The 27,619-nt window shown below is 38.7% G+C and overlaps 4 protein-coding genes across 5 annotated transcripts; 3 read left to right on the top strand and 1 right to left on the bottom strand.

Moving 5' to 3' along the window:
- Positions 1-798: 798 nt before the first annotated feature.
- Positions 799-10,483, top strand: LOC149014099 (F-box protein SKIP8-like). The gene is made up of 3 exons (XM_089159374.1): positions 799-1,561; positions 5,629-5,825; positions 9,317-10,483. The coding sequence occupies exons 1-3, from the start codon at positions 1,082-1,084 to the stop codon at positions 9,570-9,572; spliced, it is 933 nt and encodes a 310-aa protein (XP_089015500.1). The 5' UTR covers positions 799-1,081; the 3' UTR covers positions 9,573-10,483.
- Positions 10,484-11,978: 1,495 nt separating this feature from the next.
- On the top strand, positions 11,979-13,310 carry CNX3 (cofactor of nitrate reductase and xanthine dehydrogenase 3). Its single transcript, XM_089159436.1, has 2 exons — positions 11,979-12,261; positions 12,449-13,310. Exons 1-2 carry the CDS (start codon positions 12,160-12,162, stop codon positions 13,043-13,045), a joined length of 699 nt encoding a protein of 232 aa, XP_089015562.1. The 5' UTR covers positions 11,979-12,159; the 3' UTR covers positions 13,046-13,310.
- A 15-nt stretch (positions 13,311-13,325) lies between these two features.
- Positions 13,326-17,126, bottom strand: LOC149014101 (Galactose-binding protein). 2 transcript variants are annotated; one of them, XM_089159434.1, is made up of 4 exons: positions 16,760-17,126; positions 15,208-16,475; positions 14,954-15,039; positions 13,326-14,255 (listed from the first exon to the last, which is right to left on the bottom strand). In XM_089159434.1, exons 1-4 carry the CDS (start codon positions 16,956-16,958, stop codon positions 14,027-14,029), a joined length of 1,782 nt encoding a protein of 593 aa, XP_089015560.1. In that variant the 5' UTR covers positions 16,959-17,126; the 3' UTR covers positions 13,326-14,026. The 2 variants fall into 2 exon arrangements, with proteins under 2 accessions (XP_089015560.1, XP_089015561.1); XM_089159435.1 differs by having other exon boundaries at positions 16,755-16,818.
- A 5,914-nt stretch (positions 17,127-23,040) lies between these two features.
- On the top strand, positions 23,041-25,344 carry LOC149014102 (Eukaryotic aspartyl protease family protein). The gene has a single exon (XM_089159735.1). The coding sequence runs from the start codon at positions 23,265-23,267 to the stop codon at positions 24,696-24,698; it is 1,434 nt and encodes a 477-aa protein (XP_089015861.1). The 5' UTR covers positions 23,041-23,264; the 3' UTR covers positions 24,699-25,344.
- The last annotated feature ends 2,275 nt before the right edge of the window (positions 25,345-27,619 follow it).

Below are 27,619 nucleotides of genomic sequence, written 5' to 3' on the forward strand. Positions count from 1 at the left end.
AAATTAGTCTTTTTGCTTTTTCAGCCTTTTATTTGGTATATATATGTGTACTGTACACAACAGATAATGTTCACTCATTAATTTACTGATTGGGGTGTGTACAAGTACAATTATATAATATCTAGTCTTTTGCAGTCCTTTTAATTTTTAAGAAAAATTACATGATTAGTTACCTTTACGTTTTCATTTTATAAAAGTTATTAGTCGATATCTCAATTAACAAGACTAGTCAAAACCTTTAGGTTTACAAAACTAACTTAAATAGTAAATTTTCTATAAATGATAAACTTGTGAATTCAAATCCACCATAACTAATTCTATCATCAATTGATCTTATCTCCAACCGATCAAGAAGAGTTTGAGTGTGAAAGCCTGAATTCAGAGGCTTATCCTTTATATTTTCCTTCCCCTTTAACCAAAGGAGAATAGACGAGTAGGTGATATTTATTGATCTTGTGTTACAAAAGAAGATAGTTACTTACCTGATATGGCGGTCTATTATTAGCAGTAGTAGTAAAAATGTCCAAGTGAGAGGAAAAGTCATTCTTTTAGTTTTTTTAAAAATTCAAAGTTAATTTTAATCATTTTTGTTAATTAAAACGTGGAGTAATTATTTTGTAAAGAAAAACCTAAAAATAACTAATTAAGTGATGTGAACGAAAACCGGTTAAACCAACAAAAAAACCGGACCGGTTGACACTCTTAAGTCTTGAATCGCTAGGTGGGGTGGCGAACCGGCGATGTAATTTAATCGGATTCAGATTTTTTTCTTCTTCTTATCGTCCGAAAATTTATAGGGAATTTTTTTGTTACTTACGACACCTAGTTTGCTTCTCTTTCCCTCTCTTTCCCTCTCTCTTCGTTGGTTTGCAAAAATCTTTCAATTCAGAAAAAGAGCGGTTACGCTTATCGAAACGCCATTTCTACTTTCCATCTCTGGAGCAAAGAGTGTCAGAAGTGATCTCGGAATCCCAAATTTCCTTATGAAACCCCCGGAGTCTTGTTTCTGTTACGCCTATTATTCTCCTTTCTAGTTTCTAGGGTTTCTTGTTCTGCAATGCAAGGTTTTGATGTCTTATAGATGGAGATCACCTCTCATCTATTTGGTGGTTCTTCGTATGTGTATTTGTATATAGCAGCGGCTATTACTGCATTTTGTTTATTCTGCACTTTCTGGACGATTCGATTGTCGCCCTTGATGTTGAAATTGAAGGAACCCGAGGGAAGCTGCAATACTCAGAATTCATCGAAGAAGAAAGTCTGTGGTTGCAGTTGTTCTTGTGGTGGAAGCGGTGAAGCTTCTGATTCTACTTTTCCTCCTCCTCGATACGCTAACGGATTCGCCGGAGATATGCACGAGAGAGGTCCTGTGGTGGCTGAGCGTGCCGACGGTGCTGAGAGGCAGTCCGGGGCTTCAATGATGGAGCAGTTAGTTCCTGAGATCACAACTCACGCGCTCAGTTACTTGGATTTTCCTAGTCTATGCCGTCTTTCTATGACAAATTCATCCATGCGGAGGGCTGCCAATGATGATAACGCGTGGAAAGCTCTTTATCACAAGGTTCGCTCACGGTTTGTAATTAACGGCTTTTAGTACTTCTAATTCATGGTCTAGTTGTTTAGAGGATTGTTGCCTAGTTGTTTTATATTTTCTCACCTCTTCGTCGGAAATCCTGATACTGAATAATATAAACTGCACTTACAGCATTTTTACTGAAGTTTCGATCTTTTGATTTATCGCTTAAATATTCCATCACACTCTTAATTTTCAATAGAGACATTTCATTGCTGTCTCTTCATATGGTTGTTGATCACACTTCGAGCATAGAGTCTTCCCAACCATGATCATTGACTTGTGGCAGGACAATAGACAGAATCGTAGATCATTGGTTTGTCTAGTCAGTCCAGTGGTGAAATTGTTCCAAAGTTTGATTGGAGACTATCCATTGCCCCCTATTCTCTTCATACGGGTTGCCCCACTGTCTAGTAAGCACAGTGGGTACATTATTGGAGGTTTTTGAGTGTGCAGGGTTTAATCGTTGAAGTGTATAACTTAAAAGAAATTCTGACTAAATTTCTAGATATCCGACTGCCCTGAATCTTTCTGCAGTCATTTGATTCCAGAGCTCCTTCACTAGGAGAAGGAGATTCAACGATCTGTGCTGTGGGAGATCACCCAGCCCTAAAATCTCTACATATCATTCAACTGGCCTCTCCGATTGATGTATGGATTTTTTTTTTTTGAGGGGGGGGGGGGGGACTATGGACCATACACTATGGATGGAGGGAGGGGAAGGGGCTTAGAAGTTGAGTTGCCTGAGGGACCATAGCTCCTATTCAACCGCTTACCAATATCTTTTTGTCACCCAGGGGAGTGGGCCCGCCAGGGAATCAAAATGACTTACTGTTTCATTAATTGTCTCCAACTACAGGTGGTAAGTTTGAAGGGTTGAATTGGCTGGTTGATCCGAACAATAGGGGAGATAGGCTGGGCTGGAAATGAAAAATAGAAAGAAATTTTGTCTAAGTTTAGGCTTTCCATGTTTTGTAGTGGATCTTGTAATTTCATAAACAAGAGTTAAGATATTACTAATTAATTATCTGGAAGGATGGTCCAGAATGTAATTAATTGCATTAATGTTGGTGTCATAGCTTATCATGATTGTCACACAGTGTCAATGAAGAAACAAGGCACTTTTTGATGCTGAAGGCACAGTGTAAAATTCAATTAGACTTGCTAGACGGAGAAATTGTGAAAAGGGAAAAGAATGCTGTCCAGGAGGCTGGGCTATGCCAACACTCATGTGTGTTTATATCGCTAGCATGGGCCACTCTCAACTATGTCCTTGTAAAAGTAAGCTTCATGAAACCCTAACATTGGGATTGCAAGAGTGTTTGAGCAGCTAAAACATAGAGGTTTGCTCCACAAGTAGGTTGATTGACCTTTCATTGAGGATGAATTAATGCCGAAAAGTTGATGATGATCTGCTGGGTAGATAAAACTTAGTTGAGGATCTTGACATCTCTCCATAAATAGAATTCCAGTTGGTCTAGCTATCATTTATGTCCTTGGCGTGGTGAATCTTTCTTGTGCGTCTTCGCTAGGGCAGAGCGCTCATTCCTTCTTTGAAATACTTCCTGGGGAATCTCTTGTACTGTGCCGATCGGTCAGCTGTGAACTCTTGCACCTGTTTAGCTTAGCTCAACTTCCTGTAATATAGGGGATTTCGTTGACTATGTCTCTTGTCCAACTTCTTGAATAGAGTACAGGGACCTTCCTCTTCTTATTGTTCCAGTTACCAGTTAGTGGGACATATATCCGTCTGTTCGTGCCGACAACCCCTGAGCTATGTCTTATTGGAATGGTTGCTGAAGTTCTTTCTCTTCTTTTGTGGAATCACTGGTGACTGCTGATGCCATGGCAGGATCGCAACAAGCTGGTGTTCCATAAACTAATTAATTCCTTAGCAAGTGAATACACACTAAGGCAGCTACAGATAAAGTGCACCATAGCCACAGTATAACACCAGTTTCTTTCAATAAGTGTATCAGCAGAACCATGATATGAGAGTACCACCAAGCCAGTTCTGAGTCTTGGATGGTGTCTCTAATAGTTCAGCCAAGTAGCAATCTGAATAATTAGAGTTCCACAAACTTAGAAGGCTCAAGCACCTGCAGAAGTAGGAACATACCGAGCAGAGTAAGCAGTGACTCATCTGACTTCATGTAACATGATTTAACAAACTGGACTTAGCACTGATCATGTCATCAATAGCAGCAAGGCAAGAACTAAGAAGACACTGCAACAAGTCTGAAGATGAGCTGAATACAACTGATAGCTCACAAGTCACAAGATGTAAAGTAATGAACCTGTATAATGTAACCCTGAAATTTATGGTCAGATTTTCAGGATCTTCTGAAACAGGTCCAACACCAAATTAGGGTTTTGGGGGTAAACTAAGGTTTCGGCTAGGGTTTAGGATGGTTGTAGGGTTCTGCAGATCTGAACCATTGTTGCTGCTAAATTAGTAGTTTGGAAGCTGTTTAGAAGAAAGGAGCCTGGGGTTTGAAGGTTTTAGGGTTTTATGAAAATTTAGAAAATTCTGCAACTTCTCTTGAAGAAGATGAAATGCAGAAAATTCAAAGTTAAGGTAAGATAGGTTGGAGGAGACAATTGACTTAGGGTTTCTACTCTAGGGTTAGATGTGACTCTAGGAAATGTGTTTTGGGGTCTAGAGGGGCTGAGGAGGTAGGGTTTATGAAGATGGATGTCTGTTGCTATGGCAGAAACAGGGAAGGGGTAGAAGCTGCTAGCCACCAAGGGAAGGGGAAGGGGTGATTTGCAAAATGGGGGTAGGGCTTTCTTTGAGGTCTAGGATTGAGGGGATGGGGTTTCTTCCTTACTTGTGATTGAAGACTTGCAGACATTCGGTGTTGAATACGTTAATCAGTGAATGAAGCTTTGAAGGTTGAAGAATAGCTCACACAATCCCAGTCGTAGGGTGTCGCTAAGGATCCCACGACTTCTTAAGTCAATTTTTCAAAGTCAAATTTTATTTAATAATCAAGATTTGCCAGTTACAAGAAAGACTCAAGCTATTTATAGCCACTCAATACATAACTAAATTGAAAGTCTCTTTTCTAATATTATACCAACTCACAATAAGACTTCCAAAAGGAAATAACTCTTTCCTAATTTAAGACACCTAAAAAATAGGACTCCTTTATAGGAAATATCTCTTTCCTAATTTAGAACAACTCAAAAACTCTTACCAAGCTAGAACTTCAACCAAAAGGAAACAAACAATTAGTAAACCACTAAGACTTCAAATTTAGAGATAAACTGAACTAAATAATTTGACAGGGACTTGGTCACCATTAATACTCGATCTAGGGGTAAGAAATGACCAATCTACCCCTTGGATGGATTTGGCTCCCCTTATTTGGGCTGTGGTGCATAGGTGGGCTTGGGGCCTCGTTGGGGACTGGCTAGGGCTGGTTACATCACTGCAAGTAGCAGCAAGGCCAGAACTAATAAGACACTGCGACAAGTCTGAAGATGAGCTGAGCACAATTGATAGCTCACAAGATGTAAAGTAATGAACCTATAAGATGGTTGTAGACCCTAATTCATCATTCCTAAAAGATATTAGGATAGTATGTTGCTGCAACCTTCAGAATCTTGTAGACCTTTAAAACCGGAATCAAGTGTTTGATGGAAAGGCAATTTTGGGAGGATTTTGGTTGCTGATGGGAAATGGTTGGGAAAACATTTTATGGGGTTTAATCAAGTTATCTTGTTCTGTTTCATATGATTTTAAAAATTCATTCATGGTTTGATTTGGTCTAATACTTGCCTGTGGCTTTGCTTCTTAAATGAATTAAATAAGAAGTGAATTGAAAGTCTGTAAGTCGTGAAAGCATAGCTTGAAATATAGAAGCATAATACTTTATTCTCTGGCATGTGAATTGCAGGTTTTCATACTTGTCGTCACTTAGATGGTGTGGATAAAATTTGTATATGTTCTGTTATTGCTGTTATAATCAGATGGTGGAACTTCTTTGAATAGGGTTTGGATTCTTGGAAGTATCAAAGGTTTGTAATTTAGTTATTGATGTTTTTTCTAGGACTTCACCATGGAACAAGACAGCATCACACCTCATAATGGTTGGAAGGCATATTATGCAGCTACAAGAGCAGTTGTGAATGTCAATGCCGAGTTCTACAATATCATCAGAGACAGGTCCCTTCCAGCAATGGGTCGTCTTTGGCTTAATGCTGATTATGTGAAGTGCATCCATAGCTCTGGCGAGTTTTTCACAGGGTACGATACTTCCAGGATCTGTATTGTTGGTACTCTTAAGTGTTTTTTATTTATTTTTGAAACTGCTTACACTGCTTTAGTGCTTTTTCCCTGCTGCAAGATATGCATGGGCGTCATTTGGTTGCAACGGGTATTGTATGAAAGAGAACTGAAATTTTCTTACTTCAAAAAGAAACTTTTGTAATCATTATTTATGTGATTGCATAAGCTACTTAAACTGCATACCATCTATGGTGATGATACATTTTACACCTAATCTTTATTTACTTCTTAAAATCAAGGGAATTGGATGCAAAGTAAAGTGAAATTTAATAACCAAATGTAATTTGATTTGGAGTTAGTCATTTTGTCACAGACTAATGATTCGACATGATAACAAAGTTTCTTTTTAAGTATAAAAGTGATGTAGAACTTAGGCTGGACTGAACCAGCTTCAGATGGACCAACTGGACCAGTTCAAATCAACCCAGCTGGTCTTCCAAAAGGACCAAAAAGAAGGCCCAAATTGCTGGTCACGTGAACAGTGTCAGCTGTTTTTTGGGCTTGGAAGAAACATTATTTAAAGATATTTTGGGGCCCAAGAGTAGACCATGCAAAGATATTTTATGAAGAGTAAAGACCTTTTTAGAAGTTGCTAAATATGTTGTTTCCTTAATTTCTAATTCTCTTGGTCACCAAAATCAGAATTAGGAAGTCTATATTTTTTTGTTGTGGCTGAGAATCTTAGCTAAATAATTCATTAGTTTCCATTTTCTAAATTACCAGCTTCTTATTTTTCTTTTAGAGCCTATGCTCTCTGTATATGTGTAATTGGTTGTTCTCAATCACAAATTTTATAAACTGATTAATGAAGCTTTTGCTTTGAGTTTATTCTCTTTCCTCTTTGCTTGAGTGACTAGAAGGGTGAGGACCTTGCTGTTGAGAGCTAAGCACCTAAGGCTGAAGGATCCTTGCTGTCAAGATCTAAGTTTACCTATCCCCTATCTCTATGCTCTTGTTGGAACCCTGTTGCTGCTCCTTCAATTGAAGTGGTTGTATAACTGAAAATATAGTTGGTTGGATCCTCTTTTGTCCCATCTATCTCACGAACCTTGCTGTGTTACTAGCCTTCTATTCCATCTTATATTCATGTTCCTCCAATCCACAATCTCATCCATCCATCAGTTCATTCTACCGTTCAACCTAAACTTTTGATTTTATATCCATTCCGTATCTGAGAATCAAGCCCTCACATTCACTTCAAATTTGTGAGCACAATATCCTCTCACTTAGAATCCAGAGATCTAAGTTTGAGAGCCATATACTGGTTGGTTTTAGGTCAGCAGATCTACCCTAGGAGGAGTCCCAAGGCACAAAGGATGTCCTAGGCTTGCTGCCCAGCAGCATAAGAAGCACACTTTGATATCAGGGATAGTTTGGTGATTGAAGCCATCTCAATTCAACTATTGGATTTATTTGAAACTTACAACAGTTGCTTGCCACCGCACAATTCTCACTTAAACTCTGGCTGATTGTATTTCTGAGAACTGGTTTGTTTTAGATCCTAAACTGATTATTTTTGCCCTTTATGCTATTTCTCTATTTGTGGTTATTTGGGGTTATGTCATCCTCAGTTTTAGCTTTTACATTATTTAGTATCAGAACCATGGTTGACCAGCCCAAGTTCTACTTCAGGTTAAGAAGGCTTTTTGCTAGGCTTCTTATCCTTTTTTTTTTACTTGGTATCTGTGCATCTATTTTATTTTATTTGGCTATGCAAGGCCTGATCTTTCTCAGTTCTTCCATGACTATCTTGATCAGTTGGAGACTTGGACTTAACTTCTCCTCGCCTGAGCTTTCCAAGAGGAGCATTTTGTATGGGGATTCTGTGCATTGGGTTGTCATTTTTTTAATATCATCCCTGAGACGCAGGTCTCTGCATTCTCATTTTATTTGTCCCACTCTGCTTGGTTCTTTTCCCCATTTTTTTCAATTTAATTTGCTTTACCCACTAAAAAGGTTACCATTGGTGAGGTGAGGTTTGACAAGGTAGAACTATAAAGGGGGTTTAAGTGGACATGCTCATTGTACTTGCCATTAATATATCTGTAGATAACAAACACCACAGATGCTGACAAGATTTTGCAAGCAAGTTATCTATGTTCTATGTATCTTTGTGACAAGATGGGTAGTAGTACAGCTGATGATTACCAAGAAATGTCAGCAGAATAGGATCCTAGATATAGTTTTTCTGTGACCAACATGGTAGGTGATGATGTCTTCTCTCATGGCAAATATGAATAAGAATGAAGAAATCTCAGGTGGAAATCTGGAGTTGGTAGAAGGCAACAACAAATTGGTTTCTCAATTGGGTGGTGAAACTAGGATGAATGGAAGATATCTAATTCAACAATCCAAGGAGATAATATTTTAATTCTGCAAGGGTATTAAAGGGCTTGTTTTTCTAGTTGCAGGTTTTCCACATGCAGGCGTCCTGGGTGGATGTAATTTTAACCAACTGGATTAAAGTGATGGACTGGTAGTCAGTGGCTTTACGACACCAGTAATTAAGAAAGCCATTAACATGAGGAGGTGAGAAGGTGCTGATAGGCTTTCTGTCCTCTTATCAGACCCCTCATGTAAGGGTAGGATAGGTTACCTGATTAACCCTTGACTGCTAATTTTATTTCCTTTGAGAAGTCTCAGGCTGATGTTGATATTTTCCCTTTTTCTGTTGAAAGATGTTGGCATTTTCACGGTGTAAAATCTGTCCTCATTTTGGATTTCATCTTTTTGAGCAAGTCATTGTTAGTTACTGGATTTTTCTTCCCTTTTATTATTTATTTATTTATTTTGAGGTTTTTACTTTCTTTCTTTTTGTTTGTTTGTTTGTTTGTTGTTGTGGGGTGGGGGGCTGCTTGTCTTTGGCTGGATGTAGCTTTGCATTAGGTTCAACATTGAGTTTAGTTTCAGGATGCAATAATGAGCTAATTTGGATCCGGATAAGAATTTATTCTTACAAGGTGGCAGCATACGCTCAAATTTATTGCAACACCACATCAAGCATGCATATGAGGCTTGTATCTTGATAATCTTGATTCTACTTCTAGTTTTACAAAGTCTTGGATTCCGGTTTCTAATGGATAGGGTGATTATGACGAGTGTTTTAAGTCTAGGTTCCCTGATGCATTTAGTGAGCTTGGTCTTCATGAATCTGCAAGCAACAATGTGGACAATTTAAAGCTAAAATATTGAACTCTGTGCTACCATGAAAAACGAAAGGGAAGTTGTCTTTATGGATTCTATTATCTATTAAGGAAGATGGTGTGCTTGATCATGTATCTCTGTGCACTGAGTCAGTAGAATCCTTCCCCACCCATCTTCTTGCTTAGTATGGCTTTAATGGTGTAGTGGGGGCAGATGGCTTACCCTTATCAGGAATAAAAGGGGAATAGAAAAGGAAGATGGTGATCAATTCTTTGTGTATTAATTTCTTAATGGTCTTCCTGCAGGTATGATGCAGTTATGGAGAGTTGGCAGCTTGCGTTCAATTGGGCAGGGGTTGCCTTTCAGATTCGAGATGTGCGTGTTCGGGTGCTGACCGACATGGCTTGGGTCACGATGAAGGCTTATGTGGACATGGAAACTGAGCCATTCATTGTCACCAATGTGTACGAGTTCCACAATGCGCAGTGGTACATGGTTCACCATCATGGCTCTGCAATGTTCATTGGTGGAGGCGCAGAGCACCAGAATTTGTTTGGGTAAAAAGTAAACGGAAGGATATAATAAGTAAGAAAAAGGAATATATACTTGTTAGTAGGCCATCTTTTGCTACAAATGTTCTCCTTTGATTTTTTTTCTTCCTAATTTGAGTTTCTTCTTCAAATTTCTTTGTCATCCATGCTGTCTGCACTCAATTTTGCTCGTTTTATCTTTAGGTAGTTCATCCTTTTTTTTTTTTTTTGGTTTTCTTTCCTATTATTTTTTGTGGGTGAGCCTTGGGCTGAACCACTTTCACTAGGATGTTGATGTGTGGCCGTTTTGTCATCCTGGGTTCCATGAGATGGGTAACGTTTGCCATGGTCATCCCTGAAATTTGTGTGCCTGTCTTCCTGTCTTGTCCAGTCCAAGACATGCGGTGCATACTTGTAATTTTCAAATGTCAATATTTATTTTTAGAAAATAATCCCTTAGGCTCTTTTTCTTTGAATGGGGAAACATATATTACAGAAGGTTATTTTCTTGTGAAGCTCATTTGTATTATGTGCTATGTTCTTAATCTTATATATGTGATGGACTTGCAGCTCTCTAAGGTGGCAAATGGGTTGAGAAGAAAAAACATTTCTTCACATTTTCACCAAAAAATACATGAAAAATAACAAGGTTTCTCTTCACTTCTATGTCTGCCCTAGCCACCCTCCTGTCATAAGGGGTATAATCCTTCCTTGGGATAGGAGAGCTTTGTTTCCTGATTGCGTTATATATTCAGTTAACCAAATATTTGGTTTTGGCACATGATGCAGTTACTTGATGTCTAATAATTTTCGCACACATAACTTTCCACCATGATACAGATTTAACATCAAGTAGTTGCATAAATTCATAGAAGCTTGCATGAGTGGGTTATAGGATCGGGTCCCAAAAATGCCTCTTGAGGTGGTGTCTTCTTAGTCTTTAGTCCTTATTGCATACGTTCTTGATGGTGATGTTGTTCACCAGTGAGGAGTGAAGGAAATGAGGGGTAAGGGGTCTTTTCTCTTGGGGCTGAGGAAGATTTGGGCACGATTTGGTGTTCTCTCAAATTCATATTTGGTCACAGGAGGCCTTGAAGGGTAGGGAAGTGGACATTTAAGACTTGTGTTTTTATTCTAATGGTAATTAAAATAATTCATCTATAAATATACCTTTACATGGTTTATTTGGTTGGAATGTGTTTCAATACTGGACAAAGAGTGTCTTTTGGTATAAGCAAAGAGAGAGAAACAGGTAGAGTATTCACTTTCTTCCTTAGTGATTTTTGTATCTATTTGAGGATTTGAGCTGCTAACATTCTTTAATGGTGCGGGTTTATTTTTTTGAAAAAAAAAAAAAAAGAGATGTGGGTTTATTTGCCAATTGGTTAGAGAGTATGGGAAGTACACCTGGGTGGGGTGAAGGTAAATTACATCTCAAATCTCATTAGTATATTTTTTTGGTAGAGACGTTTCATTAATTCCACTCTCTAGTCTGTGCCACAAAGGCCAAAGAGGCAGGCTTGAATGTTGTGCATTAAACGCACTTAGATTTTGATCTCAACAGTTGGTAGTATAGTGCTATGCATTTAATGTGCAATACTGAAATTGAACTCAAGGTCAACCGGGTAGCTATCATTATTTTTCTATAAATGAAAAATTACACAATAAACATCCTTTCAAGTTTCACTTACCCTTCTTCTTTTTTTTTTTTTTTTTTTTTTTTTTTTTTTTTTGCTGGTTTTTTTTAATATTGGAAATGAAATATCGTTCACAACGGTCGAACCCAAGAACTTTCCACTGAGAAGTATGGATCTTTACCACTCAACCAACCCTATATTGGCATCAAGTATCTTTTGAATGTTATTCTGATAAAATGAAAGTGTTTCACAATTGTTGTTGTGCTAGCCCTTGACCCTTGCATGTCATAATCATCTGATATTTAATATTCTACCAAAGTGAGGAATACACTGGATTGCCAACCAATCAATAACATGCTCCACATTAAGTTTTTGTACTCTATTTTAACCATCAAAATGTGTTTTTTTCTTTTTGGTTTTAATTATTAAATTTTTTTATCATCATCAAACCAGTCACGTTGTACTGATGATTAGGGTTCATAGGCCCTAAGATGGGAAGGAGAAAAGAGAGAAGATATGGAAGGCCGGATGTTTAAACTCAAGACTATTTTAATCTTACTATTTTTTATATAGAAGGCTATCAATTACTGTGTGAGAAGCACATTTACATTTCTCAATTATTGACCTTGTCAAATTTCCATCCGTCAAATAATATTTAAATATTTTAAAAAATATAATTTAAATTTGAATTAAATAATAAATATTAATATTTTTTATCATGTGGCATGACTGATGAATGTAAACAATATATATACGATTGTCACAAATAAAAAATACAGCTAAAAATTATTAAAAGGAAGGAATGTATCGTAGGCCCTGCTCCGTGAGATTGCGGCGTGCCTGATAGATGTATGTGCAATTGCCTGAGTGAAGCTCGTTTACGTACTTGCGAGCCTGAGCTCTAGCTTGGACCATCTGCTTTCCGTATTTCCTGTTCTCCTCTGCAAACTCTCAGATACAAATTCAGTCATCGCGTTTACCATGTTTCTTCGGCGCATCACATCAACTTCTCTATCTGCCGTAAGATTTTTCAGCAACAACGGTCGCCATGATCTTACTGCTGCAATTGCAGAGCTCAATGAGGTAAATATGATCCCTTGCATCTCGTAAGTCGTAACCCACCTAAAGGATCAATTAATCCATGTAGACATCGCGAAAAGCTCATTTGTTTTTCCACAATATCACGAAACGATTGAAATTTTCGTTCATTCTTAGAATCTAAAGCTCAGCTTTGTCCTTTGTATCACCAATTCTGGAATGGGGTTTTCAGGAAATGGAGTCAGTATTCGGCCAAACTCCTCCGGTTAATCTCGCCGGTGGCTCTGTCGATAACTTCTCTATTGCCGGAGAATCTGTGTTGGTTTCTTCAGGAACTGACGAAAATGAACAACGGCTGACCCACGTCAGCAGAACAGGGGAAGCCCAGATGGTGGATGTATCTTCCAAAGAAATCAGCAAGAGAGTTGCCATCGCTGGGTGCAAGGTTCTTCTGGGCTCTAAGAAGGTGTTCGATTTGGTCTTAGCGAATCAGGTGGCCAAGGGGGATGTCCTTGGTGTGGCAAAGATTGCAGGAATTAGTGGGGCTAAGCAGACTAGCAACCTTATCCCACTCTGTCACAACATAAATCTCACACATGTCCGTGTGGACCTGACCATGAATGAGAAGGATTTTAGCGTTGAGATAGAAGGAGAAGCTGCTTCAGCGGGGAAGACTGGTGTGGAGATGGAAGCACTAACAGCTGTGACCATTGCTGGTCTAACTGTGTATGACATGTGCAAGGCTGCTTCAAAGGACATAGAGATCACGGGTGTAAGACTCCTGCACAAAAGTGGTGGCAAAAGTGGGAGCTGGTCCAGGAAGCACTGAGGCAGTGAAGCTGCATACAGAGAAGAGGAATTCAATGACCCAGATGAAGGTGAGATTTTGATCTTTATTTTGAGGTTCCATGATTTCTTCAAGCTTGTTAGCTTCTTTAACCATGAAAGCTCTTCAATTTTAAATACCCTTCTGTTCAGTAGAGAGCTGGGGATGTCCTGTCCTTTTCAGATTTCGGGTGAATAACTAATGTGCTACCTTTGTTCTTCTAATTCTATAGTATATTGCCCCACCAAGAAAAAAGGGTTGTTTCTTTAGTTTCAGTTTCATTTCTACTGCGCTACTTCTCCCACTTCTGATAGAAACTTGCTTCTAAAAAGTGGATATTTATACCGAATGGTATATCATATGATACCTGCTACATTGGTTCTAAATCATATAAGTGTTTCTTCAGTTATAACTGTATGGTTTGCAGATTGCTCAAAACCCATCCACATGAACAAGGGGAAGTCTTAGCATTTAAAACTGCAAGAAGATACCAATATTGAGGTCTATAAATGTAATCCAAAGCCCAAAAAATGAACAAGAAAGAGAGAACGTATTTCTGGTAAATCTTTGGTAAAGAAACTTCTGTTTCCTTCAAGCTACTCTTTCTGAGGGGCGAACCAAATTACTGACTATATTTTCAAAATCCTAATGAAACCTTCAGCACATTGAGCCCCCTTTAACTGCCTCTGTACAGGATATGAGAATATCTAACACAGGTTTAGGGCTTTATAAGCAGTGCTTTCTTGAATGCAGTTTAGTCTAGGGGCAGTATATTTATCATGTATTATAATGAAATGTCAAGCATTAGCTATTCAAATGGCAGAATTCTGGGGATGGGTCAAGCTATTTGATAGAACTGAATTCCTTATTATAATGTACAATAACTTTCCACCGTATCATCTCAATTTAACTCACTACCAAAATATAACTAGAGAGTCCAAATTTCAGAACCTTATAAGACTAACGATTGATTTGTAGAGCTTACTACAATAATGTTATTAAGGTTACTATACTGCTGCTAAATAATACTAAAACCCAACTTCTACTTGTCTTGCAGTCCTCCTCGGGGTGAGGGTTTCTAAAGAGAGATAATATCAGCTCCAAAACTAGCTTCATAACTGCAATACAAGCAAAGAAACAACTGACTGCTAACATCACAAGCTCTTTATTCTCCAAATTTGCCTGATTGGTTAAAACCTTCTGAATGTCTAATCTGTAATCAATGTTAAATAGAAATAAATGTCAGGTATTGTAGAAATCAAGATGAATGGAAAAATTTGACAACATTGAACTTTTGAGTTATTACACATCTTATTTTTGGGATCACTTTGATAGGACCATGTGAATGGTGCTAGGAGCCCCCAAATACAATCAACTCAAACCATCTCCAGTTTATTCTTTAGAAATCTGTTTGGTTTCTCTGACAAGCGTTTGTACAGATTTTTATCATCTAATGCATATATATATATATATATATATATATATATATATTATATATATATATATATATATATATATATATATAGGAACAGTGTTTTGCTTTTGACCATTTATGTTTGTTGGTTCTGACTTCTGAGCAAACTCAATTCAGCATTAGTTCATCAAATGCTCTAAGTGTTACCTAATAAGACAATTCAAATACCCGTCTAATACTTTAGCATATGGTCTGCATCATATTATATACATTAAATGGTTATAAAACTCCTTTCTTTCCGGTTTGGGATTGTCCCACCCAGTATCCAGGGTGAAACAATTGAATGGCTGATATTTTAGAAAAATGAAGCTTGATATAATATCCAAAAACTAGCAAATACAACTTGATTCAATAAACTGTGTATTTGATTAAGAAATTAATCTGAGTCAAACTACAAAGGGTTAAACAGTAAGAATTGAAAGCATGTATTTACCTACCTCAACATTCTATTCTCTCTGTCCAATGCATCAATCCGATATACCACAATGGATCTCCACCATTCGAGTTCGTTAATTCCCTTTTCCTAACCAAAAACAAAAAGAGGGATAAAGAGCAACACAAAATCCAATCAATCTAGATGATATCTGGAGCATGTTCCCTTGAGACATACAAAGAGAGAAAAAGCAAAACAAAATCCAATCAGTCTAGATGATATCTGGAGCATGTTTACTAGGGACATAAACTCTCATACCATGGTTTCTTTCCATTCTCTGAGACTTTTGATTTCTGATTTGACTTTCTCCATTTGCAAAGCACATCGAGATATCTCCTTGACAAGCTCTGGCAGAACATTTCCTTGACTCTGGGTCAACTGCTTGATATACTCTTCCAGCATTGATAGGGTCAACTCGAGAGACTTCATCTTTTGCATCAAAATCTTTAGAATGGTGTCATTTGGTATTCTGCCATTAGTCTGATGCTTAGCTTCTAAAATAGGATTCGGAATAGAACTCTTTGATACTGTATTCTTGGTCACCTCGGTACTGTGCCTTAGCCCATCATCAATGTTATCTATCCCTTCGCCAACAGCATGTGTTGCAATTTGAATTTGACTGGATACATCCCTGTGTTTGGAATGTAGTAGTTCTTTTATTGAAGACTTTGTTCCAATTGAATCTGTAGGATTCAGTTTCTGATCTGGACCTGGTTCTTCAGAAACGACAATGAGGTCTTGGAGCATACAGTCTACTGCATCGATCCCATACACCTCGAGTGAACTCAATGTGCAGTAGAATTCTGAGCTATAGTGACTAAGTAAGCTTAGCCTCAAGTATCTCACCCATTTGGGTTCAAGGAGCGTGAACCTCTGAGCATGCTTAACATTTCCAGCAACAAAATTTCCCAATGGTGTCCATTTCTCAGTTGGATAACTCAAACTTCCAGCCAGTTCGAAGTCCTTGAAATTAGAAGAATGGTGTTCAAAGTTTGCAATCTTGATTGCATCCACCAAAGTTTCCTCGGCAAGCTCAATGATAACAAACTTGTTTTCCACTGAACATGGATTCCGCAAGTATTTATCCTGATCTTTTCCTAGGATGTTACTTGCTCCTTTCGCTTCCTTGTTATGACTCAAAACTTTTGCTCCCTTTGAAGCAGAGGCATAATTATATTCTTCACCACCAGGCTCAAGCCGATGGGTGATGTTCCCAATTTGGCTTCGCAGCTCGTGCTTCCCTTGCAGTGTTTTGTTTCGGAACTCATCAAGACCAATGTAGGTAAAACGAGATACTCTCTCCGCTGTCTGCTCCTGTTCTTTTCTGTTGGCATTTATTTCTGGTGGCTGTACTGTACTCAGTATGTTGGTGTAACCTAGAAATTTCCCAACTGAATCTTCCAGCTTGTTTGCTTCACGAGGTGAGTAGTTGGAATCTGCAAATCTGTGATCTGGTATCACATTGACACTGTTAAGAGAAAAATTAAACTTCAACAGCATCCCATTCAAATAATGCCAGCTTCCATCTGCAGCGAATGAATCTGGTTAGAGAAAATACAGCGTTGTTGCATTAATAGGTATTCATGAATCTAACAGGGGAAGGGAGAAGGGAGAACAGCATGGATGGGAGATCCAAAAATGTTGACCCTCACAATGCAGAAAATGACGAGTATCGAAGTGAATGGTGAAATCATATCATGAAGTTTTCAGGGCTGATTTTAGATGCATTTAAGAAAAGCTAGAATCTATAGAAATGGGCATTGTTTTTATCATTGGAAATAGATAAACAGAAAGAGAACCAAGACCTTACTTCCAATTGCATGGCTGTAGCCGAATTTGGAATAGAACAGGAAGATGATGCACCAGAATGACAAGATCAAGGACATTGAGAGCTCGTAAAGTCTTTTTCTGCTACTGATGTCGTTTGTGCCCAAGAAATTGGTGGGTTTATGGCTATCTAGGGAAGGGTTTCGAGGTTTATTCATTTTCCATAGTTCATCAAGATCCATGAAGGGGGTAAGAGTTGTAGGCAAGGAGGAGACGGTAGGTGAAATGAAGGGCACGTACGATTTGCGTGTGTGCCTTGATGGTCCGGGGTTTGGGAGTTTTCCTGTTTTTGGTGTGGATCCATTGCCATCTGCAAGCGGTGATTCCCCTTGTGCCAAGTGGAGTCTTAGCAGTTATGTAATCTTTCACAGGAGAAAGAATGGACTGGTGGCTAAAAATAGTGGAATTTGGTTCCTCTGCGTGTATGGCCAGGCAGCCAGCAGCCATCTTCGACATCTAACCAATCACAGATGAGACATGCTTGCCCGTGCAACACCTATAGAATTTGGATCATTTAACTCGGTAGGAGTATGTTTTTGGCTAATGCTCCTCCACCACACAATAAGGATAGGAATTCTGTGTTATTCCGGGGGTGGTTGACCACGAATTATAGGGGCCCAGAGGATTAAGGTGATGGAATTTATTTATTTTTAAATGTTTTATTATTTTTTTACTTGTGGGCCCTACATTATTTGTGATTGTAACGCCAGTCGTCTGTGCTCCCCCGTCAAGGGAGATGATCCACACTCTAGGAATTACATATTAAATGAATTAGAGATGGGACTTTTCGTGCAACTTACGTGAGTTAGCCTTTATTGTGTTGTGGAAAAGCATCACAAGGGCATATACCTCTCCATGGACGGGAAGGTGATTCAAACTCGGCCATAAGCCCAGAGTCTGATCTTCTACCATTTCTACCGGTTAGAATAGAGGTCTATGCTCCCTTTACACCTCACCACACATTAGGAGTAAAACCCATTGAAAGTCCTCTCTCTTTTCATTTTGTCAACATTAATGTGTTATGTGTGGTAGAGACAATAATGTTGTCAAAAATTACTGTATCTATTTTTGGTTCAATGTCAAATTACTATAGCAACCCTTAAATATTGAATTTTTTTCTTTGAGAGTCCTCTGCATATCTAGATTGGATCATTGTGAGGAGGGGAATAACAAGTTGGAACCTTCACTGCATTTCCCTAATGCACCCTCCAGTCAGAAGCTTCTTCATGGTTGCGTAAGAGAGAGGGGAACATGGTAGCACATGAGAGGAGAGGAGAGGAAATGAGATGAGAATCTCATGTATGAACCGTGAACACGAGAGTCAAATTTGTCAACAATTTTGGCGCTACTATGGCTGCTGCAGTTGAGCATCACATGGCACATGTGCATTTTGGAACGCCCCACCACCGCCTTTACCCCATCAGATGATCAGAGTGCCTTTATTTCACCAACCATTTTGACTGTTGGCAGCAGATATTTTGCATTTAATTTGCGACATTCAAGTCTACTCTTATTAGAGGATGCCGGCCGATTTTAACTTGCTGCCCTTGCCGTGCCGCGCAGGTTTATTTTTATTCTGGCCAAAACTCGAGTGATATATAACAGATTCAGAACCCTTGATGAGTGAGTCAATCGTGTGTGTGTAGACCTGTAAAGGATAGCCGAAATCCGCCTCCAAAATTCGCATTCGTATTCGTTTAAGGGTATCCGTATCCGAAAATGTTCTTACCGGAAAATATCTGTATCCGTCCGTTAAGCAACCGGATTCGGATTCGGATAATTGCTTATCGGATCGGATAATATCCGGATAAATTTTTATCCGGATAGAGTAAAGTATTTAACATTTTTTCTTTAAAAATAGATGATAATCGGATTCGGATACCGGTATTCGGTAATCGAAAATTAGAAATTTATAGTAAAAAATGTAAAAAAGTGACAATTATCAATCAATAATCGGATATTTTATCGGATCGGATTATTATCGGATATCCATAAAGTTTCGGATTCGGATTCGGATGCCTTCTCTAAATTTTTGCCGGATTCGGATTCGGATACCGGATTTGCTAATCGGATTCGGATACTGGTGTATCCGAGCAGAATCCGATCCGTTTACAGGCTTATGTGTGTGTCCCCACGCGCTTAGCACAATTATTTGCAGAGTTAGAAGGCTGAGGACCTATGACCTCCCAATCATTGCCCTCAAAAAATAGCAAAATGAGCAATTTGTACATTGCCCTTAGCGTGATAAGAGATAACAAAATGACTGGTTTGTAGATTTGCCCTTCTCATGATATAAGTCAAACCGTTGAAGGAGTATCTTTCTTTCTTTTTTATTTATTTAAATTAAGGAGAGCTGATCAAAGATCTGTCTAAAGAAACTCTTCTATATCTTGAGGGAGTTCCTAAAAGAATTGCGAATGAAACTCCACTGTTGTTGTTCTCTTCGCCATCCAATTAGCAACCAGATTTGATTCTCTATTAATATGAGTAATGATGATGTTTCCAGGAAAAACAACTAGCTCTTGTGTCACCACGATAATCCTAGTCGTCCTTTATTGATTTTGAGCACTCAGCTTCAAACAATCTATTGCATGAAGAGTGAAACTCTACATGAATATGTAGCATATTTTTTTCTACTACATAATAAATGCTTACATAAATAATATGTGATACGGAAGATTTCTACCCGACCGAGTCTGAATCGGATGGGGCTCCACATGCTAGTTAATCGGGAAAGATGCCGATCATCCATGACCAAAAGCGTAACATCGCCACATATATAGCAATCATCCTTGTTATAGAAGGTCAACTCAGCAGCTGATTGAATGGGACCAACGACAAGGGAGCATGATCCGAGGAGAAACATCAGCCCTTGTCTGGCTAACTTACCAAATACATAAAAAGTAACACCCACACTATAAATGCACAAATCTACCCCTCCGGTAAGCAACCAATACACTTTGAGCATAATCTTGTATAGCTTCTGCACGAGACCTCATTCGGTTCATCATCTAACTTTACCATCGGAGGCGGCTGCCCGGCACACAAGCCGGCCCGCATCTAACCTTTCTTGCAGGACTCATCGTCCCGGATACGAGAGGAGGCTCAGTCGGATCCAGAAGCATAATTGATCCGCATCAATATGGAACTCAGTTTTAAGAACACTTGACTTGAAAATTTTGTGCACAAAACCTCTCAAATACACTCGTTCTGAATTGCAATAAACACCTTCGATTCAATTGAAATCTTCTATACTAAATTTAACATCTTCATTACATTTTAGCCACCTTTCTTTTAGTCGCTTCCACTTTGTCTTCCTTCTAGCACAGTATAGTAGTAGTGATTCTGAAATATGTTGTTGGGCCAAGCTTCCTCTACTTTGTGAGTAAAATTTACGTATCATTTTCACCCCTCCCCCTCGCCTGGTGTCGTGAATATCACGATCGAAGGATTATCCTTTCCATACTTTTTTGTTTTATTGATGACTTCGTCACCTTCCTCTACCAGGATTTACTGATTTAGTAGTCAACCATTGTGGGACCATTCAGATTTTAATTCTTCTTCCCCGCTTCCGGACACGTTACCTGCAGGGAAAATCATGAGCTATTGTAATTAATACGACAAGCGTCATGATACAGATAGATTTGAAATCTACTACTAAATTAATTATTTCCATTTATTTTTGGGAGAATTATTTATTTCAATTTCACTTCCCGTTATGGATTAAAATTGACTAGTTTACCTCTGGAGTATGGTTTGGATCGCATTTTGATTCTGAACCAACCGTCTTAGAACCAACATAACCTAGCCTGTTAGAAACGAGAGTTAATGCGGGCCAATTATTATGGATCAATAAATTATTTTCAAAATCTCAAATCAAATTTAAGAACAATCTATTTAAATGGATTTTATCTTGTAAAGTTTAGTAATTTGAGGTGAAAAAAACTTTAACTTTGATAAAAAATAATAATAATAATAAAAAACAAGAGACACTAGTCATGCATATTAAGGGTGTACCTTGATTGTCAAAGATAGGAAGCAATTCTATGCATGTGCCCAGTTAGTAGGGAAAATTCTAAAGTTAGTGAGATCGAAGCAATTCTAACGTGGATGGTTTGGTTTGCACATGCCAAATGCATGTCCAATTCTTTGACATGCGTGTGTCAAGCACCGTTTTGTGTAGTATAACGTGCATGTTCTAGAGCTTAATCCCCTCAAACACGGCTGCTCAGACAGAGTGTGGATCATCTTTCCTTACAGAGTGCACTCTATGTGCTCCTCCAACAGCGTTACAACCATAAATTATGTGGAAGCCATAAATAATAAATAAAAAATAAAAATAAAAACTCATCACCCTAATCCTGCTGGGGAGAAGATCTGAAGTCGCTCGGACGAACATGTATTAGGTCAGACCAACAGTCCATCCGGTTCATGTGGGACCCAGGAACAAACCGAAACCGGATCCGGATCGAACTGGCACGACACTTGTAAATGTATATGTTGACTTGGGTTGAATCCTAAACCTGACTATTCCAAGAACACATGTCAAACAAAACTTTATGATTTACCTTGAAATTATTATTATTAAGACTGGAATCCAAGATTTTTTGCTTGTAAATCCAAGATTGAACCTAACGAGGCAAATGGGAAGAAACGTTAGATGGATGGAGCGCAATTAAAGGAAACTCCTTTAATTAAACTTATGAGTGCATGTTTGTAAGTTTGTGAAAGACTTGACCTCACCTGCGCTGATGACGATTGTGATTTCACCAGCTGGGAATGGAATGGATGTGAGACCACTTTACCAAATGGGTCCATCATTTTTTTGCCTAATACCAGATGGGTCCATCATGTGTTTTCGCAAGTTGTAATCACTGAGACGAAAATTTCGAATACGTGAAGCACCATATGTAGTGACGTTTAGCTACTTTTTATTTCATTAAATTAGAGATGTTTCAGATTTTTTTTTGGTCTTTCTAGACCAGACAATGCATAAATTTTGGTGGGTGAACCCATTGCTGTTCCATCAAGCCTCTTAAATTGTATTTAACAAGTTATCTTCATATGGTAGTAGAATCTGATAGTGAATCTATTGTGAACATGCTAGAGGGCAACAATGTTGTCAGATTTTTCCAACACGTCTCCCTCTCTTTGTGTTTAAGGCGGCCAACAATGTTGTTCATAGAAGGCCTTGTCTGTGGCTTCAGGAGTTGTGTTTCCGCTTAGAATAAATGTGGCATCTCTAACTTATCCAATTTATCAATTAGATAATTTATATCTACTATAGGATAAAAAATAACGAAGACACCCATTATCATTAGAAAATAATAGTTAAATACTTATGCAAGCAAGTTAAATATTTTATAAAGATAATTGTAATATGGATAGAAAAATCATATGCTCAACTTACTTATTTCTTCATTTTCTTCTACCATATATCTTGGAAAGATTTGGAAGATATACTTCACAAATAGTGTTTTAATTTATAATGTGAGAATAATATTGAAAATAGGTAAATAAAAATAATTGAGACTAATGGCATCAATAATAAGGGGTCTAAAAGATAAATCAAATACCTCAAGCCCTCGGTGGTGACATCAATATTAATAGGTTATTATTTTTTTTGATAAACTATTAATAGGTAATTCAAGGTATCTCAAGGAGTGACATAAATATTAAAAGCAGACTTGAATGTTGCATATTTAATGCACAACACTTCCGCCAACGGTTAAGATTTTAAACTCGACCCAGATTTCGATCTCGACCCCTTTTCCCGAAGTTACGGGGCTATTTGCCGAGTTCAGTAGAGAGAGTTGTCTCGTGCCCCTAGGTATTCTCTACCTACCCACCTGTGTCGGTTTCGGGTACAGGTACCCTTTTGTTGAAGGTCGTTCGAACTTTTCCTGAGAGTATGGCATGGGTTACTTCAGCGCCGTAGCGCTTGGTACTCGGACATTGGCTCGAGGCATTTTCTCTACCCCTTCTTACCCTGAAAAAGCAAGGTTACCTTGCGTCCTTGAACCGATAACCATCTTTCGGCTAACCTAGCCTCCTCCGTCCCTCGGGACCAACAAGGAGTAGTACAGGAATATTCACCTGTTGTCCATCGACTACGCCTTTCGGCCTCGTGCATTAACTGAATCGAACCTAATATTTGTGGAAATTCAAGGGTTGAAGATTTTCCCCGGAAAAAAATGTAGAAAATATTTCAATTTGTCCACTCAAAAACAAATGGAAAAATAAATAGCAGAAGTGGGAGGTGGCGAGTGAGAGAGAATAGGAAGTGTACCTGAAAGTAAGGTGATTGACTGTAGACCGTAGAAGTAGAAGCACTCCTCAAGGAGTCAAGGGTTCACACTGGTGACCACTCAGTAGAGTTCACTCTCAAGTCCAAACTCGTTCTGGTCTTCCCTATATATTTGCGTCTCTTGTCCTTCCCTTCTCTCTGCAACTGCAAAACTTCCAAGGGTCTGTAACGCTTGTCCTCCATGGAAGGGAAAGTTGAAGCAACTATCCTTTCTTTCTTTTTGCTTCTCATTTCTCTCTCAGGCGGTCATGCGAAACTGCCTGAGTTCCAAACCCTGGAACTGAAACCTCTTCCCAGACCTAGAACCATCGAGTCAGATCTCTCATGGAGCGAATCCTCAATCTTTTCTGATCTCGAGACAGCCGAAACGAGTTCTGATACCACCCTCGCTTTTGCCCTAGAACACAGAGATGTTCTGGCCTTCAACACAACACCAGAAGCCCTCTTTAACCTGAGGTTAGAGAGGGATTTGGCCAGGGTTGAATCCTTGACGGCCATGGCAGCAGGTGCTAGAGGGAGGAGAAATATCAGCGGAGATTTCAGTAGTTCCATCATATCTGGCTTGTCTCAAGGTAGTGGAGAGTACTTTACAAGATTGGGTATAGGAACTCCTCCAAAATATGCTTACATGGTGCTCGACACTGGAAGTGATATCGTTTGGATCCAATGCTCTCCTTGCCGCAAATGTTACACACAAACTGATCCAATCTTCGATCCTAGGAAATCGAGCTCTTACGCCGGCGTTCCTTGTTCGTCGCCGCTTTGCCGGAGACTTGACGTGTCTGCTTGCAGTAGGCAGAAGGTTTGCCTCTACCAGGTCTCTTACGGTGACGGATCCTTCACCGTCGGCGATTTCTCCACCGAGACGCTAACGTTCCGAAGGACGAAGGTGGGGAAGGTGGCGCTTGGCTGTGGCCATGACAACGAAGGTTTGTTCGTCGGTGCTGCTGGTTTGCTTGGACTTGGTAAAGGAGGACTATCTTTTCCGTCACAGACTGGGAGGCGCTTCGGCCGGAAATTCTCTTATTGCCTTGTGGATCGACAGTCATCTTCGAAACCTTCGTCGATTGTGTTCGGCGAATCGTCCGTGTCAAGATCCGCCGTCTTCACTCCGATGATAGCAAACCCTAAACTCGACACTTTCTACTACGTTGAACTCACCGGAATAAGCGTCGGAGGTGTTCCAGTGCCGGGGATTTCAGCCGCCATGTTCCGCCTCGACGCAGCTGGGAACGGTGGCGTTATCATCGACTCAGGTACGTCAGTGACTCGTCTGACTCGTCGAGGTTACATAGCTCTTCGCGATGCGTTCCGCGCCGGAGCACAGTTGAAGCGTGCGCCTTCGTTCTCTTTATTCGACACGTGTTACGATTTGTCAGGAAAGTCGGTGGTAAAGGTACCAACGGTGGTGATGCACTTCGGAGGTGGAGCCAATCTAGCCTTGCCTGCAACCAATTATCTGATTCCGGTCGATAATAACGGCATATTCTGTTTCGCATTTGCCGGAACTACCAGCGGCTTGTCGATCATCGGAAACATTCAGCAACAAGGTTATCGGGTTGTGTTCGATAGCGCCGGGTCTCGGGTCGGGTTCTCTCCGAACGGGTGCGCGTAGGATTTGGCGGGCAAGGCAAGATTGTTTCTTCTTTACTTTTTTCGTTTAAAAGAATTCCTGAAATTTACGTAAGGATGTAGGGGTATTAGTGTCTTCCACTATACTAGCTCAAGAAAGTGAGAAACAAAAATGAAGAAACCAGGGTGTAATTTTCCGTTTTATTTTTATAGTTAGAGAAAGTTACTGTTAACTGTCTTGGAATCTTCCTTCTTGATCAGTAATTGTAACTATTATGATCGGTTGATCTCTGCCGTCGGATTGGCATTCCAATTTCTGGTCATAAATCCGTATCAGTTAAAGTTAGATCCGTAGCGAATTTCTCGAAAGTTTCTTTTGGGTAGTGGAGTCAGGAGTGTGGGCCTCCACCATCGCAATTTCCAAGGAGGGGGTAGCTAGGCCGTAGCAGGCTAGAATGCGCGTGTGGGTGTTGCCGTACGGCATGGTCGCTTTGATGAGATGGTGGGGTTGGTGGCTGGATGGTGGTGCTGGCGTGCTACATACAGTTTGGCTATGATGAGTTTAAAGTGTTGGTATTGAATATCGAATGGAATTGGATGTATGATTTAAAGTTATTCATTATGGATGTGTGGTTTTAAGTTATTCATTATGGATATGTATTGTTGGAGGTATTTGAGTCATACCTAATGCATGGCGAATTATTCATTATTCATGTTATAATTAATTTATGTTTTAATATAGGTCATCAGATTAGTTACGGTTTAATGGTATCATGGGTATGGGAGAGTCCAACGGGTATGGGAGAGTCCAATTAATCGTAAAACTTAGTGTTGATTTATAAATACGAGTTTGAAGCAACGGATATTTTAAATTTAAATTAAACATAGTGGGTTAGCAATTGAGAGGGTTGGCAATTGAGACTAGTAGACAGGGGAAGGAAATCTCGAAAATATTTTTCAAATTATAAAGAGGGATAAAATGGTGGGAATGCTATGTTGAAATCTGACCCCTAGGTCTTTAGCAATTAATAATCTCAATTTAACTTTCAATTTGTAATATACTCTAGAATAATTATCTGCTTTAAGTAACATTTTGCTTAAACTTTAAACCCTAACATGTATTATATAGTATCGCCTCGGATAATGGAGATTTGCCTTCTTGGATAAAGATGTCTAAGAGGTCAGCTACCACTTGTGAAAGTCAAAATCTTGTTTTTCATCACATTTTTTTTCCTTTTCTAGGAGTTGTGGTTTATCTAAATATATCACTTTATACACGTATTTGGGATAATTTTACATAAAATTTAAATATATGATATGTTTCAGTCTGAATTGAATCTCTTGTTTTTTTTTTTTTTTGGTAAACAATACTTTATTCATTGAACCAAGAAAGATATAAATACAAAAGAAAGGAAAAATACACTAAAGAGATGCATGAAAACACAAAAAAAAGATCTAACCTAAGGAGCGAAAATTGACTAAACTGTCGTACATGCAATAGATTGGATCATTCAGGCTAAAAGATGGGTCAAGCCTAGTAAACCCTTAGAATGAAAACAATAACAAATACAGCATCAAATAAACACCAACACCTAAATAGAAAACACAAAAGACGCCTCGACACCAAATATATAGGTGTTAATATTTTAAAAGAAAAAGCATTTCTATGGGGAGCTACTCATGAAAAGGACACCCTGATTGCACCGGTACTTTCTTCACATGGGTTGCTCTTAGAAAGGGAAGAGAGAGAGAGAGAAAGAAAGAGAAGAGGATAAAAAAGTTTGAAGACTTTGTTTGGTTTCTTCCTTCCTCCAGCTGTGGAAGCAATACTCCTTTGCTTTCTTAGTTTGCTTTAAAGAATGCCTTTCCACTGTCCACTAACAAGGCAGCAACCAAAAAACATCATTTTCTACTTTAGAAACCCCCATGTCCCCTCACTACTTACTTACAGAGAGACAGACAGTTCGATTGCTCGAACTGGAATTTAGCTTCAATCTTGAGCATTTAATGTCCATAATGCATTTAGTGTGAAAATAAGTCGTCAAATTGAGGTCTCGGACAAGATTTCAATCCAATGGTTCATATTTTTTTGTAGGACAACCCTACGCATTTACTAAAGGAAAATGCACCCAAATGAGTAGAACTTTTATTAATTAAGGTTTCAGTGTCACTTCTTGAATTATTTCAAAAAATTAATGTCATTTGCTGAACTATTTATTTATCAATCAGACATTTAAAATGAAAATACATCAAATATATTTTTGACAATTAAGAAATCACAGTTAAGTGCTGATGTGAGCAAGTTAAATATTTCAAAAAATATAAAATAATCTTACACAAAAAACCCTATTTTTGGCTCGTTTTTTTATCTCATTCTACTATTGTAACTTCTTTTTCTCTTAATCATAATTTTTTACAAAGTATGAATGCTATAGTTCATGAGTAAGATTTTTAAACTTAGGATGCAAATATTAGAAATGGATAAATAAAAGCAATTGAGACTTTTTTTGGGTGAAAAAAAGTAATTAAGATTAATGATATTATTATGTTAATAGTAAGAGGGTCTCTTTACCAAAAAAAAATAGTAGAGGGTCTGACTGAAAAATTGGATAACTTAAGGGAGTGAAAAAAATATTAAAGGGAAATTTAGGGGTCCGGACTGAAAATTTCCCTTTAATTAATATCCTTCTATTCACATACTTTATTGTTAGAAACTTTATTGCATCTTGATTCATTTATTGTATATCTACTCCCTAGCCTTCCTGTGAGTTATCTTGCATTAATTGATCTTTCAGAGATTAGGTGCAATGTTTTCCTCGTAAATGGGCCTCGTCGGTTTTCTTTTGGGCTTAATCTGTCTCTACTGATTTGAGGCCCATACCATTTCTAGCGAATCAGGCCCAGTTGGTTGGCGCCTTGTCGGTTTATAACAGACCCTGGAAAGTTCAACGGTCTTCAAAAATT

The sequence above is a fragment of the Hakea prostrata genome, chromosome 6 (genome assembly GCF_041222555.1).
Source record: "Hakea prostrata isolate BN-2017 chromosome 6, UWA_Hpros_2, whole genome shotgun sequence".
NCBI classification, from domain to species: Eukaryota; Viridiplantae; Streptophyta; class Magnoliopsida; order Proteales; family Proteaceae; genus Hakea; species Hakea prostrata.

What these genes read in the sequence shown, in the direction of transcription:
- LOC149014101 (XM_089159434.1), bottom strand. Translation starts at nt 16,958, where the DNA reads ATGGATCTTGATGAACTATGGAAAATGAATAAACCTCGAAACCCTTCC. An exon ending in CTACAGCCATGCAATTGGAA is followed by an intron (nt 16,476 to 16,759) that starts GTAAGGTCTTGG and finishes CATTCGCTGCAG; the next exon opens with ATGGAAGCTGGCATTATTTG. An exon ending in AGAGAGAATAGAATGTTGAG is followed by an intron (nt 14,256 to 14,953) that starts GTAGGTAAATAC and finishes CATTGATTACAG; the next exon opens with ATTAGACATTCAGAAGGTTT.
- LOC149014099 (XM_089159374.1), top strand. Translation starts at nt 1,082, where the DNA reads ATGGAGATCACCTCTCATCTATTTGGTGGTTCTTCGTATGTGTATTTG. An exon ending in GGAAAGCTCTTTATCACAAG is followed by an intron (nt 1,562 to 5,628) that starts GTTCGCTCACGG and finishes TGTTTTTTCTAG; the next exon opens with GACTTCACCATGGAACAAGA. An exon ending in TCTGGCGAGTTTTTCACAGG is followed by an intron (nt 5,826 to 9,316) that starts GTACGATACTTC and finishes GTCTTCCTGCAG; the next exon opens with GTATGATGCAGTTATGGAGA.
- LOC149014102 (XM_089159735.1), top strand. Translation starts at nt 23,265, where the DNA reads ATGGAAGGGAAAGTTGAAGCAACTATCCTTTCTTTCTTTTTGCTTCTC.
- CNX3 (XM_089159436.1), top strand. Translation starts at nt 12,160, where the DNA reads ATGTTTCTTCGGCGCATCACATCAACTTCTCTATCTGCCGTAAGATTT. An exon ending in CAATTGCAGAGCTCAATGAG is followed by an intron (nt 12,262 to 12,448) that starts GTAAATATGATC and finishes TGGGGTTTTCAG; the next exon opens with GAAATGGAGTCAGTATTCGG.